General features: G+C 41.3%; 1 protein-coding gene across 1 annotated transcript in view; it reads left to right on the top strand.

The window, feature by feature from the left end:
- LOC144734254 (inactive dipeptidyl peptidase 10-like) overlaps nucleotides 1-16,394 on the top strand; it is a gene marked incomplete at its 5' end in the record, with an annotated part of 402,709 nt that overhangs the window by 344,820 nt on the left and 41,495 nt on the right. The window contains 4 exons of the mRNA XM_078616418.1: nucleotides 3,186-3,309; nucleotides 6,305-6,343; nucleotides 9,508-9,615; nucleotides 13,446-13,549. Of these exons, the coding sequence (XP_078472544.1) occupies nucleotides 3,186-3,309; nucleotides 6,305-6,343; nucleotides 9,508-9,615; nucleotides 13,446-13,549 (375 nt within the window). The remainder of the gene's footprint in view (nucleotides 1-3,185; nucleotides 3,310-6,304; nucleotides 6,344-9,507; nucleotides 9,616-13,445; nucleotides 13,550-16,394) is intronic.

Here is a 16,394-nt window from a genome sequence, read left to right as displayed (position 1 = left end):
ACTCGGCCGATGACACCTTTATACAAAGAGGACAACAGAGCTTGGAGGGAGAATTTTGTGCCAGTTCATTACTGGGGCTACATTTCCCACTTGTTTGTAGTTTGTCACACCACTGAATTAGTCTGTCTATTTGCGAATGAGTAAATACCGTGCGTGTTTCAAGTTAAAATTATTACTTTTCCTGCCCAATGGATGGACTGACTGACACCAAAGAAGATGAGTAGATTTACAATGCTGGCTCAGCATCGCTTATTGAGAAGGGCACCTGCTAAAATGTACTCACAACAATGTGCCAAATGTTTTGCATACTGAAGACAAAGTATACTTCATTGATAAATGATTTCATATTTTTTCGTATTATATAATTGAGTAATTTCAGGAAATATTCAAAATTAAAATATCCAACAGAATAAAAAGAAACCCATCACAGGTTATATGCACTGTGGCTTGATGCAAGTGTTGACCCTATGCCAGGAGTGGTTAATTGAAGCAAATGAAAGCTGAATGTAAACCACTGATTTCATATTGGCTCAGCCACGCCTGATAAAGACCTTAACATTAACACCCACCCAGGGGAACGCTGTCGACTAAAACTGCCTGTGACATGCCGATTTAACCAGAATTTACATAGCCGCTGGATCTTTCCAGTTGATATATTGAAAGTCCTGCATTCTGCACATTTGTTTATTTGTAAGAGATAAATTAACATTTCGATTTAAAGCTTTCGTGACTACAGGGTTCTTTCTTGGTTCTTTCGGTAAAGTCACGTAGAAGGGAAATAATAAAATAATAAAAATTTTACATAATAAAATACAATTCTCACGACGTTTCGGCCACAACGCAAGCAGCCGTCCTCAGGTGAAGAACAGGTCTGTCGGAAAGACAGCGCCATTCAGACGCTGTCTTTCCGAAAGAACCAAGAAGATAAATTAACATGTAATAGGCTCCTCGGTGGCTCAGGGAGCACACGCGGTGCTGGTAGTTCACTGAGAAAACGCCACTGGAATCCTGAATTTGAATTAAAGCATCCACCACACCCAGGGGTTGACAAGGTTAATCTCATGTTTGAGATGTTGGTCTCAGCTAGGTTGCCCATAACTGCGCAAACACATGTCCATGTACAGTCCTTTATCAATCCACTGCTGGATGAGGGCCTCTGAAAATGGAACGGGTTGTGGGGGTCATTTCACTATACTTCTCCATGCCGGTCAGTGCCGGTTGATGAAGGCAGGGATTATAGATGTAGGAACGCAGAAGTACAGTATAGCAATGAATTTTGAAACACTGTCCTTTGCTGCTCACTCAATACAGGTATCCCTCAATTTATGAAAGGGATGCATGCGTTCTTTAAAAAACATGCATAAAATGAAATGTCGTACATCGGAATGGCTTTTCCCATTAATTAGATTTTAACAAATTGGGATTTGTTTCGGACAGTCATTCCAACTCTGCTCAATAAAACCAAATAGTCATAATAATAATAATAAAGAACATAAATATGAGAACTATTGACTTATAATTTATTTAAAACAAAAATACTTAACATTTTCATGGAACTCACCAAAAGATTTGCATGTTGGAACGCCTGGAAAGGTGACGTGGAGGCGTTACTGTTGGACTGTAGGGATACCGTGACTGTCGTGGATGGATGATGCAGCCTCCCGGAGAGCTCTTGTTTTATCTCATGACGCGTGCTGAGTGAAATTTCGGGAATGCGGAAATTCGACTTCGTCAATAGAAATGTGTCCCTACTTTGTCAATTGCGCTAATGGGAATTTTTGTTGGTAAATTAAAGGACACCTGTGATCCCCGCAGCCTATAACATTATGTTATGCATGGTGGTCAATCCATCCCAGTGCAGTTTAGGCTACACACGCTGCTTAGCTTTCGAGGTCTGATGAGATCGGGCGCATTCTGGCTGATATGTTCATCGGCGAGGCTCACAACATTCTTTTAATGAAAATTGAGCTTCTATTTAAATTTGCCCTAACCAAGCTCTGAGAGCTGTCCTGAGACCTACCTTTCCACAACATAAGGGTGTGCCATCTTTTGATGGATGGCAAGGCCCTATTGAAACGACCCGAGGAGTAATTGTGTGGCATCCTCTTCGAAGGCTGCTCAATGTATAGTTGTCACTTCAGAGACACTAGTAGGAGGCACACACGTTTATATTACACTTCCACAGTACAGGGGATAACTACACACGGGTCAGGACAGCCGGCACACTGCCTGACCCCCAACGCCGAGGAGGTGAGATGGGGACGAAGACTTGCGTAGATGATGGGTTCCATTCCAAACGACAGCCCTGACCCAGCGTCGGGGCCTCCCTTTTATCCTCCCCAGCGTAGCCTGGCGCCGCCCTCTGCCACACCCCCTTCTGGAACCTACCAGAAGGTTCTGGACTCTGCCCCACGTGTTCCCTCTGTCACATTTACTCCACATCTCTCACCCTGGCCTATCACGTGCCTTGCTGGCAGACAGGCTGCTGTGTCCTCAGATCCCCCCTCTCTGCCAGCAACCGGCACTACCCACTCTAGTGGCACATTTCACCTGCCCTGCTGGTAGACCGGGCTACTACACCCACATTCCCGCTCTCTACCAGTAACCAGCGCTACGCGCCCTAGTGACCCATTTTATGTCACTACATATGAATGATGGTGAACTTCTTTCGCACCACACATAGCCAACTTTGCTAATCAGATGTGCGTTTGTTGTCATGATGTAACCCTATGCAGGATGTTAGAATTGTGAAAACAAATGTTTCTTCCTGCGACATGACATTACTGTGTGAGTAAAACAGGTATATAAATGCTGATATTAAAATAAAACACTGCTTGTATAAGGCATTATATTTAAATTGTGTTTCATTAATAGCATATTTATATGAAACCAATTGTGGTATGAGTAGTACAATAATTGTATGATTATTGACATGTATTGGATATCTATATGGTGATAATATATATACAACACCATATACAACTCCATATCTGGGCTGTTAAAGTAAGTGCTACTGTATGGCGTTAATAGATTGTGTCCTATGGAGTAATTGGCCTCCGACATAGGAATGTGGAATTTTCAATCCTGACTGGACCATCAACGCAGATGATCACCGATCCACAATTGCTGGACTATGGATATGCATTGATGTGGAATATGCGTGACTGTGTGCTGCTGCTGCCTAGGGACTACTATGTGAGCATGGTGCACTGGGCCACAGGGACTCGCATCGCTGTCAACTGGGTGAACCGTGCACAGAATTTCTCCATCCTAACCGTGTGCGACGCTGCCACAGGAGCCTGCATCGAGGTTGGTTACAGGCAGTCATCCATCTCTGACTCAGGGGGTTTCACGTCCAGGAGTGTTGGTCACAACCGTAGGATACCGTAGGCACGGTTGGGAGGGAGCATTACTGTTGAAAAGTAATCAGTCTCTGGTTATCCTTGCAGTGGCGTTCGGCTAACCATCAGACAAAGACGGTTACTGCGGCCGTCTGGAACGCTCTTACTTCCAATATTAGGAAGCCACTGGAGCTATGCACATTTAAATCTAAATTGAAATCGAATTTCTTTAGAAATTATTTTTGTGTTTAGTATATTGTCCTTCCCCCACACCTCTGATTAGCACGGTTGGCTACATAGGGTGCGAAAAAAGTTCAACATACATTTGTACAAATACAACAACCGCCATTCGCCACTAAGTGGCGGTGACATCACCATGACGCTTGTGCCAGGCTATGTGCACATTCTGGCCACCTGAAGTGTCGAACGCCCACTGTCAGGAGGTCACATAGCAGACCCAGGTGCCACGGGTCGACTGACTGAGATGACTGGCTGATGCACCACCTGTGCCCCCCTACTGTGCCAACTTGCTGTGCTTTAGCCACCCGGCGCTCCGCTCGTTGTTGTGAGCGTCGCTCCTCCGCCCTCCATTGTTGTTGTATGAAGAACAACCCAGAGCCCAGGCCTACCGATGGCATCATAGGCCTTGACCAGCTCAATAAAGCAGAGATGTAGGTCTTGTTGGAATTCCTGACACCTCTGCTGAAGCAGACGGACAAAAAATATGGCATCTGTGCAGGACCGCCCTTCCCTGAAACCGCATTGGGGCTCCGCAAGCCTTTCTTCAGTGTGCCTGGCAAGGCGATGTTGAATGATGCTTGCCCCTGTAGTTGTTACAATCTGTGCGGTCCCCCTTCTTAAAGAGGGGGACCACCAGGGCATCCTTCCAATCCTGCGGAACCCGTCCAGTGGTCTAGACTGTTGTTATTATGTCATGTAGGAGAGTCTGTGCACAAACGCCTCCCTCCCTCAGCATTTCGCTTGTGAGATCATCTCTGCCCGGTGCCTTTCCTGGTCTCAGACTCCGGATTGCCTTCAGTACTTCCTCAACAGATGGCACCTCAGTCAGCCACTCACAGGGGGTGACTACATCTTCCAATATTTGAGGCACCGCAGCCTCAGCAGGGTCATCCTCACTTTGTCCCACGATGTTTTCTAGGCTGAGGGATTTCCCCTCCCCCAGGACCTCACAAAAATGCTCAACAAATCTGCAAACCTGTTCCTGGGGGTCGGAGATTGGATCACCGTTCTTTCCCCTAATGATGGTAATAGGTGTGGCGCTGCAAGTTACTTTTTTATGGAGTTAAAGAGCGATGATCACAGGCCATTGAGGCAGACTCCATCTCCTCAGCAACCCGCGACCACCACCCATCCTTGCAGTGCCTCATAGCTTTCCGGACCTCCGAGCGAAGGCTGCGGTAAGCCTCCTCATTCTCTGACGTGGGATGCTGTAGACGGTGCCCTTTGGATTGCACCACTCTTAGATTTCACATTAACATGCTCATCTCTCACATTAACATAGCCACTTCCTTGCCCTCGTCGAGGAGGCCGCTCTCCGATCTTACAGTTACATGCTAATTTATCACATTAACATCACTAGCCCCGGCCACTTCTTTATGACCCTTGGGCTACACCCATTTCAAACCTTTTAAAACAGTCTGCCTCAGCAGCAGACCATGCTTTCCCACCTGATGATGGACGCTTGTGTTGTGCCCGAAACGTCGAGATTTATTTTATTTTATACCTACGTGTCTTTACCGAAAGAACCAAAGAGTATGGATTCCTACAGTCACGAAAGCTTCAAATCAAGATTGCCTACAACTGGTGCAAGAATAAGTGAATAAAGTGTAAGCAGGTGACTTGTTACAACGTGTCGGTGTGAGTCATTTTTTAAGACACTACACATGTATGGTTTTATGACATATGCTTATGTGTGTAAGTTTGGCTTAATAAATACTGCTGGGTTAGGAGAGTGGATGTACACCACGGCGCACGAAGCCAATAGATCATGGGGATGTGTATGGCTGCGCAGTAGCAGGTGTTACAAGGCTGTAGCAGAAAGCAGGAGTAGTGATTCCAGTCCCCGAGTGATTTGATCAATACTCACAATGTGATGAAATAATTTAATCGTTGTTTAGGGTGTTCCTATATCAACAGTAAGCCATTGGTCAATATAGAAGTAAACAAAACTTTGATTAACATTGTACAGCCATTAGATCCTGAAAAACATGTATCGTCTGAGTGCATCACATACAGATTTGCTGACGTTAAGTAATTAAGAGTGTCCGAGATACAAAGTGTATTAATAGTATCAAACGATGCATAATATGGCTCTCAGAGATAACTTTAGAAAACCCACTAGAGTTAGCTGTTCTGCCTCGGGATCTGGTGAAGCTAAAAATAACAAAAAAAGGATGACTTAATAACCATTCCGGTGAAGTAAAGTGCACATCAGAAGTGAAGATCTATTGCAAACCTGATATCAAGATTGCTATGCTTCAAACAATGGTTTCCATTGACCTTTTAAAGCCTACTAGTGAACTGTAGCCATTGAGATTCTGGGTTGGAATTCTCACAACCGCCCACATTTGCAACAAGTTCTCGCTAGTCACCAATGACTGCACGCAAAAAAATTATATTAAATTTGTAAAACTAAATGAGCATTAGTGTTGTTGTGGAGGATACTTATGTTGGAACTGGTCTAGAGTTTGCTTGAATCAATGCTGCTGAAATTACGCACTCCCAGGAGGCTGTGCAGCTGATGGGTTATGTAAGAATTTTTTTTATCTTTTATGTGAAGAGACAGATATGTGTATTCTATGAAAAAATATCTGAAATCGATATGACTTTTGACAGAAAGATATATATATATTTAGTTGAATATTATACGTGGCATGATGTGATTTTTTGTAACATTCAGATAATTTTATGTAATCCGTGTACGTTTTTTTTGTATATCACAGAGACATCGAGAAATGTCGGAGGCTTGGCTACCCAGGCAGGTGAGTATCTTTTGATTGCTCTATTTCCCAAGGATTTCCATCCAAATTACAGTTAATTCATTTCTTAAACTTTAAAGTCTTAAAATTACGTGATAAAAAAAGATCCTTCAGCTTAATTCACATTGGGTAAAGACTTGGAACCAGTGTTGGAGTGTTGCTTTTTCCAGCCCTCAACCATCTGTTTTTTCCCATTGAAGGTCTTTCCAACTCTTGTTGGATGGCCTTAGGCACACAACCTTGGCATGTGCACAAAATATTGGTCACTCCATTGTTGAGATGTCCCTTTATTAAAGTATAAATTATAACTAAACTTGTTTAATTATAATTTATACTTTAATAACACTTGTTTAATTATATGGGGCTCCGTGTAGTGTTTGGTAACTGGTGCCCATTCAGAATATTCCCGAAGTAGTTTTCTTGCATCATCTTCTGCAGAACGTCAGTGGACTTTTGTATTGATGGGTTGTTGCTTCGATGGCTCGAAAAAATACAATTGAAATATTATTTGCATCAATAAATAATGGTGACAAACCCAAGGCATGATGTCACCATTATCATCATCATTCCCACCGCGTCCCATGGGGCGTGCGCTGTCGTGAGTTTCTCGTGTTTTGAGACGGGATACCCTGTGTCTTCCATGAAAAAATAATTTTATAGATCAACTCCTAATTTTTATAGATGCTTTCTCATGTCAACACTAATCTGTGGAATATTCCCTGCCCAATGTGCTACACTTTTTACTTGGAGAGTTCCAGAAGGGCAGTTCTTAATCTTAAAACAAAAAAATAAATTATGATCTTTCGACAAATGCTGTTCAAAACATTCTTAATCTGTTGTTAAAGTTTAATACTGAATAATAATCACACAGAACCACGTAATATATATTTACAGATAGTAGAAACTCCATATTTCTTGTTTGACAATGCCTTCTACGTGACTTTACCGAAAGAACCAAGAATATGAATCCCTGCAGTCACGAAAGCTTTAAATCAAAAATCATACACAAGTTTAGTTGGTAAAATGAAACATATATTTTTTTGGATACAATTTTGGTCGGGTTTAACATTGTGAAGCTAAGCTAATGACAAGCCACATAATATACATATTCGGTATATCTAATACATATGGAAAAATCGTGACTGTTGTTATCCTTCCCTCGCACCTCCGATTAGCACGGTTGGCTACGTATGGTGAGAAAGAAGTTAATCATACATATGTAGTGGCATAGCGCTGGCTGCTGGCAGAAAAGGGGGTCTGCGGCATACGGCAGTCCTGATGTCAGCAGGCTAGGATAATCACGAGAGGGGGATCTAGGGGAAAGGTCACAGAATGGGCCCACCAGGAACCTGCTAGTAGGTTCCAGAAAGGGGGCGTGGCCGGGGCGGAACGAGGCCACGCTGACAGTATAAGAGGGGCCCTGGTAGGGGACCTCGGGGCGGTTGTTGGAGTCGGATCCCCATCATGCTGCTGAAGTCCATCGTCGCCATTCTTTTAATCATCTTTACCATTCTTCTCATCGTCTTCACCATTCTTCTCGTCGTCGTCTCCATCTCTACCATCTCGAGGCGCCGCTAGTCAGGCAGCCTACCAACTGTCCTGGCTGAGTAGCGTAGCCGATAATAGACGGACTAAATATTAAGTGTGTTAACCACGATGGTGCTCACTAATAAAGAAGTGCCTCCAAGTCTTATCATCTCCGAGTTTATCACTACACATATATCCTGAATGATTGAGCATCTGATGTAAATGCTAATGATATTCTAAAAAGGCTGGAAAGCTATCATTTTTGCATACGGTGAGGTAAATCCAAATATAAACTATTTATAATTTTGCTTCTGAAAACTAGCACCCAGAGGTTGATTGGGTTGACTTAAATTCCAGTCCCAGCCGAAAGTCTTATCTTACAGTTACATGCTAATTTCTCACATTAACATCACTAGCCCCGGCCACTTCTTTATGACCCTTGGGCTACACCCATTTCAAACCTTTTAAAACAGTCTGCCTCAGCAGCAGACCATGCTTCCCCACCTGATGACGGACGCTTGTGTTGTGCCTGAAACGTAGTGATTTATTTTATACCTACGTGACTTTACCGAAAGAACCAAAGAGTATTCACTTTCGTATGTTAAATAGATTAAGGGGATTCGAAAAGTGAATCCTTTTTAGATAAGCTATAAATATGTTGTCAGAATGGGAAAATATGTTCCACACTTAAGAGCAAGTAGATTATAAAAATCAACTTTCTATTGTCCAGAAATTTATGGGGATTGAGTGAAAAAGGAATGTTGTTGAGAACATATGGAGTGGAGTAAAAGCAGAGGGAAAAGTAGGTTGACTAGCAACTCGGTGCTGAAAGTCATCAACAAGATGACAGATATTATGGTTGATATGTATGTATGTTGAACTTCTTTCGTACCGTATGTAGCCAACCATGATAATTGGAGGTGCGGCTATCGAGATGATTGGCATGAAAGATAGACTACGAAGATTTACCCTGTTGATTTAATGCACTTATCTTAAAAATGCTATGACATTCACTCAATTTAATAATTATACTTAAAAAAAAGAACTGTAGTAGTGTTAGGTTGTGCGTTTGTTTTGGTAAAAAATTACCAAATACAACTACGTTTCCAACGGCTGTAAATATTTGTTAAGGTTATATTTAAACAGTTCATGTTATTTATGCTGGAGCTACTGTAGGCCTCATTTTCGAAATTTAGGAAACTATATTTTGTGTCACAGTCAAGAGGTCAAATTTTTAAAGTAAAATTTTTGCTTCAACACCCCCCAAAGAAACTAGTATGCGCACTGTTTCATGATGAAATGTTGATATTGAGGGTTTAACCCTTTTAATGACCATACATTTGACTGTAAATCTGAGGTCATTCCAAAAGCATTATTTTTTTCGTGACTTCAAAATTGCCCAGGTAAAATATTTTTAAGCTCTGACCCATTTACAATATGGTTAGAATGTGCAATGTCGAGTCCATTGCAATAGAAGGCTATGGACCGAGGTCACATTGCAACCCAAACCAGAACTGACACACGAATAAACATGTGACGAGTGGGACGGAATGCTACTTTAATGCCACCTATATCCCTCTCTGTCCATTGGTCTGCGCATCTGTCCACCCTCCCCCATCCATCTGTCTCTGCTTGTGTAGGATGAAGCGCCAGTGTTCTCCAGAGATGGATCCAAGTTTTTCTTGCCGGTGCCTGCCAAGCAAGGAGCGAGAGGAGACTTCCATCACATTGCCATGTTTGCACTTCAGGTAACCTTCGCTTGTAATCTTTATGAGCACATGAAGCCGGTACTAGAGTGGGAGAAGTCGGTTGTGTAGATGAAATGGACGGCTGTGACAAGTAAACAACAATTGAACACTTTGTACATTCAACGTCATATTCAAATGTATGTAGATGTTCACCACTAACGAGCATTTGTACTTCTTAAACGTGTCATCTATCAGTTGAGGCGAATAAACGTCACAAATGATTGCAAAGACAAAATATTATGCACAACCAATTATTTCACTGTGATACAGTGTAAAAGTGTCAGTGTAATGCGTTCAGAATAATATATGTACATTGCAGAACTTTCTGGCAGAGAGAATTTGCATAATATCAAGTGTATTATATTAAGCATCTACTATAGTTGATAACAAAATATATCAGTCACCAAGGCAATATCAGTAAATAAACTGGTGAACGCAGTGTTTAAAATTCAGTGCAACTTTGTAATGTGTGAATGCATGAGCACACATGCCGGGCATTATTTCCAACACTGCTGTGTCTAGTCGCTGGATAATTGGCTACAGTTAGGACCCTCTTGCTTGAGCTTAGTTATCCATCACTCCAACCAGGGACCTGTGCAGTGCTTTTACACAATGTGATTTCAGACTTAATGGGTGGCAGGGTGGCAGAGCGGAAAGACTTGTGCCTCGCAGCAAGAAGTCCCTAGATTCAATTCCCGACTCAGGTGCCTTTCTGTGTAGTGTTTATGTGGTGTTTGTATGGTTCTCTCCCTGTTCTGCGTGGGTCCCCTCTGGGTTTTCTGGTTTCCTCCCATAGCTAAATTATACAATGTAACTGCTATTGAAAGAATAGCTACAAATTGTTTAGTTTGTAGTCCTTCCCCCTCACCTCCAATTAGCACACTTGACTACATATGGTACAAAAAACGTTCAACGATACATGCATACACATTGCCCAATTAGGATTAAACATAGCAACATCGCACCCTAATGCAAAAACTTGGCAGGACCCTCATGAAAATATCCTTGACACTCAGTGAGGCTTTCCTGGGTAAGCAAGCGTAAGAATAATAATGGATCTTTGGCTTCATAATAACCATTCCTCTGTCATGTTCTCAGTCAACCAGGCAAACTGATGTGCAGACTTGCCCACCGCTTCGTTATGTCGACCTGGTCCTGATCTTTGTTTTTATTAGCTGACACCAATGTGTGTTTTTTCTGAGGAGTCCCAAATACGATTGTATCGTGTGCACATTTTGGTCGAGTAGATCTGATATTTAGCGTATAGGCATTCACTTTCCACAGTGGCTTTAGCATATCGCTCTTGTGAATTATTTATAATTAAGTGTGATGATGCACACTTGCAATCTAGTGATTTTGCGGTGAGATTGGATAATATTTGGCTCATTCATGTTTGCGAGACACCCAAGCTGCAATGAGGTGCCGTTCGAAGGCAGTGAAGAAATTGCGTTGCAGCTCTATTACTATGGGCATTTGGTAATCTCTTGTGTATGTACATTTCTTGAGGCGCTGACGTTTTCCCCAACAAGTAATAAAAAAACTCAGAAAATAGTTTAACAAACTTCCTGAGTGGGACTTTATTGAAAAAAGCATAATTGGCAATCATAAATGTTTCCAACATAAGGTAAAAACTGCATTTTTTTTGCTAAAATAAGTTTACAGCCAATGTGTGTTTTTGATACTCGGAGGTTAGATATTGTCTACCTTTATTATACAGCAAGGGCTACATTTCTACAGCACATCAAGCATCGTGAATTTTCTCTGAATCAGCTACACGAATACCATCCCCACGTCATGGCATTTGCTTCGGTCAAATGCACTTTCGATCCATCATGCTATTTTCGACGTTGTGTAATTGAAAACACAGTTATATTGGGGAGCGCTGTCACAACGTTTTCACAAGCAAGAAGCAAAAAAAAGTCCAACAGCCACATTAGGGTGAAATATTGTGTTTTACGCAAAGCCTCCCCCCATTGAAAATCAAACACGACCAAAATAAATCGAATTTTTTTTTCAGAAATATGAATGCGAGTGATATGTTGACAATATTGCGGGAATCTTCCTTTCTGATATCAATTATTTCCATGAAGCAACCAATAACCTCAAGGCATTGCTGAAGCCGATCCATAAGCACTGAGCATATGATCAATACAAAAAAAGGTTTGCTCTAGTGTGAGGAGCTGCCATTTAAAAATACAAATAAAGGTACCTTAAAATATAATTAACAACGTATGTCATGGGACCTCCTTTGCCAGTACCAAAATATGAGAAATAGGTTTTCCCCTTTTTTATGGCAACAAAACAGGTGTTAAGATGTAAACAAAACAAAAAACTTAAACCTTTTACAAGAAATCATGTCTGAATTAACCACAATACTTGTGGTCAGAATGCAAACAAAAAAACATACTCTGATAATATATGCAACGAGACTAGGCTCGAAAGAAAGGTGTGTCTGGTGTTGACCAATCAGTTTAAAGACAATGCACATATTATCAGAGTATGTTTTTTGTTTGCATTTTGACCACAAGTATTGTGGTTAATTCAGACATGATTTCTTGTAAAAGGTTTCAGTTTGGTGTTTTAACATCTTAACACCTGTTTTGTTGCCAGAAAAAAGGGGAAAAACCTATTCTCTAACGTATGCTGAATTTTTTTTACACCATGCATATATTTTAAATTTTTATGCAACTATAATTTAAGATGTGATAAAGGGGTTCATTTTTATAATGTTTACTATGTATGAGTTTAGGCTTTCGCATGATAGCATATGCCATGAATGGTTAAGTGCATTTGTATCGTTATTATGCTTGATTACAGTCCTTAATGAACAGCAAGTGCTTTCCAGTCATTAACACTGTAAGGAAAATAGTTTCGCATGGCTCAACTATGCATTTTATTTTGCTGAAAGGTATTTAATCCTGCGTGATTAAACATGTAATCGCCAACCTTGGTTAGGGGTCATCTGGCTTTTTTTTTTATTTGAAATGACAATCATTCAAATCTGAACCACGTACGTGAAACCAATTTGCATGCGCTTTTGCTCTGGGTTGATTTGCATCTCCGGCAGGGGTCTGCAAGCTGCGCCTCCGGAGCCGCATGCGGCTCTTTAAGGACTGCTTCGTGACGTTATTTAGAAAGGTCACCAACCTCGTGTTCACGTGCATTGCAGCTCTTGAAATATTTAGGTTTTTTTTTAAACCGAATTCAGAAGAAAAAAACGGCACTTCTTCTTACGTTGTTTGCCAACTTCTGATTTAGGGGCATATTGTGCCACCTGGCGGCAACTGTGTATGTGTGCATGCAGTGCACTCATTCACCACTCCCTTCGCTGTTACATTTTTTGTGCTCCATGTAACAAAACTACTGCTTATTCACGAGGTCACTGTTTTCCAAATTCCAGTTCTCGCGACCCACCATGTATGCCAAGTCTTTCCGCGCTTAGCAATTTACTCCCCGTTCAAATGCCAATTAGTTTGTTCCACGCTGCACGCACCCGATGATTGTTAAACACGTCCCTCGTGACGCGCTCAGCAATCAACACTGTCTGCGACACCTGGTACACGTGTACACGCACACATATCTTAATGTTAATGTGAATCGGCTCGATTAAGTCAGACATGAACACCTTAACATTTTCTCGGCATAAACATGTTATCCTCAATTTATTTTGGTACGAAGCAAGCACTTAGTTTTTAGATGTGCAATTTGACCATAATAAGAATTGACGCCGTGTGTCTGGAGCGACAGATTATTTGACATTGTGATAACAAAGTTGTTGAATTAAGGCCAATTAAGACGATTGTTTAATTATACTCTTTGTATCATGGCAGCGGGGGATCGTTGGAGGAGGAGGGCAGGCCATCGTGAGGTTCATTACTTCGGGAAACTGGGAGGTGACGAAGATTCTGGCTTATAATGAACGCCAACAAAAAGTGTAAGTCGCCACGTGCAACCAGCACTCACTCACAAAAAAATTGTCCTTACATAGCAAAGATAATGTGATTATACTGTTGTTTATGTATTACATTGCTGAATGGTTTACCGTATGTAGATAGTATTAAAGCTGCAGCAGCGGTGCCAGCAGTAAGGGCCGGATCATGACTGATTCAGATAGCTCAGCTTGGCCAATGACCTCGACCAAATGCTGTTTTTCCCACTTTTGCGAATGTGTTTCTTCTTGTGCCCCCTTTTATTCCACTCATTTAACAGGTCATTAGCCCCATCTCAGATGAACAGTGAGATCTCATTGTTCAAATAAACAGACACAAGACTCTTGTATCGATACAAAATTAAAGAACTGTTTTTAAAATGGTATCCATGCACAAAACCAAAAAAACAGGGATGCTTCTTTATAGCAATGAGAAGAGGGGCCACTGTCCATATCTTAGCCTGATATATATGAGGGTATTTTAAGTTCTAAAGAGATTTTCAATCATGCTGTAATGTACACTAGTGGGCTTTGCACATTGAATAGGTCATGACTCTGGTGCTCTTGTAAAATATATTTTTCCAAATGTTGCCACGAGGTGCTTCAACAACGTATGTCATCCAAGATGGCGGCACCCTAGCACAACTGTCGATTAGAAGTACAACAAACTGTTATTCATTCACTTTTTGTCCTCTTGAGTGTGTAAAGATAAGTGGAATGTATTAAAGCATTAAGCTATGACGAGGTGACAACTGTTAAATCATAGCAATAAGAATGCGTTTGTGACGACAGGAGAAGTGGTAGGCTGGTCGATGCTTCAACTCCAACCAACGTCACTCATGTGGAGACTGGAGAGGTTGATTTGGGATGATGGACAAGTTGTAATGCATCACATACTGCATAGGGAGAACTGTTGGAACAGTTAATTCAATAATTCATGAAAAAAATAAAAAAGATTGATGCCAAATGTTGCAATGCCAAACATGTTAACAGGAGCTTATAAAGCAAACAGGATTCACAATCGTCACGCCTTCTTGGCGTTGTGAAGTCGACATTGTTTTCTCACATCATCACTGCCATTATGAGCTGTAGAGTGAGTGCCAGAGCACTGCATGGAAACAATCAGGTTCTTCGGTAAATTAAACATTTGAGCCACAATCTTCTGTCGGAAAAGTAATGACGGCAGCTTTTTGGGCATGCAGGGTTTGTTTGTGAATATTTTTCAGAAATACTGTGGACTGTTGAGAAAGGGAATGGTGATTCAGCACAATAATACACACCCTACGATCTGCACGTTCAATCATGGGATTATTGGGTAATGTGGAATGCATTGTTCTGGAACATCCAGCGTACAGCCCAGTCCGAGCCACTTCGGACTTCTGTCCGTTCAGACCCCTGAAATTAGCGCTTCATAAAAGGCGGATCAAGCAGTGACAAGGCTGGGAGATTCGTGATATCGTCTTGGTTCTAGGACCGACCAAGAGTCGTCTGTGCTGCCAGCATTAGGTAGCCTGACATGAGGGGCGCTGGGATGAGTGTATATTGGCAGGGTGTGCATTATCATGTGCCCGTTTGGAGTACACAAGTTTCCATAGCATTTGTTAAGCTTGAGTGTGTAAATCTCAGACACTTCCACAAATTTCTAGTAGAAGTCAAAAGTGAAGTCAAAATGTCTCCCTGGTATAACGAGCAAATGGATCAACACTTATCACTCTTGGTAGCCTGTAGCCAGTGATGTTAATTCCACATTCCCATGGCAGGGGCCAGAATATCCACTGAAAAACTATTGTTTGCCTTCCACAAAGTCATATGTCAACTTGCAACCTAGTGATTGTGAGTTGAGTGCATTTACCAAAACACCAACTTTTTAGATCTATGTTTAATATCTGTCTTTCCATCTACTGTGGATAACTGTCTGACCTGTCTATATATTTGCAAAACTACGTACCTGCTTGCACATATTGTATATAAAGCTGTATATATAGATATATATACTGGATATATATTTAAATGTACAGTTGGAAATGTAGTGCTCATGATTGGTTTTATTTTAACATTGATTCCCTGAGTATTTAATAGCCCAGCGCTATATTTCATGAGCGTGGGATCAAAGGCCAAAAGAGACGCAGTATCTTATTCACATTCACATGGCAGTTCCAGTTGCCACGTTAGGGTCAAACGCAATTACAGGCAGGCGAAAAGGCTCCTATTTCAGGGCCTCGGTTAATAAAACAAAATAATGTCAAAGGTGCAAGGGTTAAGCCAGCCTCTTTTCCCATCCAAACTCTATCCTCTGGCCATTGCATTGCGTTGTGAAGATAAGGGTTCTCGGTGTTGCGTCAGGCACCAGTGATGCGCTGCTGCACTTCTGAACGAAGGCATTATCGAAGTGTGATTGTTACGCAAATCATATGCATAACAGGGTTTAATTTATCATAGATATAACCAAATGAATTGCATTACCATGAAAATAGGACAAAATAAATTTGCACTGTAATTGTCAGTTCATATTCATTATTGTAGATAAAGCCACGAGGTAAATTTTTTTTTACTGTTGAATAAATTATAACCGTATACATTTTTTTGTTTTGATTTAAAATGGTATCAACAAAGCATCCATTGTTTTATTTGTTTATTTTTTTGTAAAAACATGTATTATGTTCAGCTTTTAAATCATTAGCACAAGTTGCCAAGCCTCCCCCCCCCGCACCGACTATAACCGATGATGAAATGTTGTGCTTGGAGCATTTGTCTATTGTTACCATCATTTCTGGTATTGTTTTTAGTTTTCCAAGAAAGGATAGATTCTGGTGTATTTATACTGCGTTGCCAACAATTATTATCTTTAACC

This window comes from Lampetra planeri, chromosome 1 (genome assembly GCF_965212315.1).
Source record: "Lampetra planeri chromosome 1, kcLamPlan1.2.h2, whole genome shotgun sequence".
NCBI classification, from domain to species: Eukaryota; Metazoa; Chordata; class Hyperoartia; order Petromyzontiformes; family Petromyzontidae; genus Lampetra; species Lampetra planeri.
This window is presented reverse-complemented; position numbering and strand designations above follow the sequence as displayed.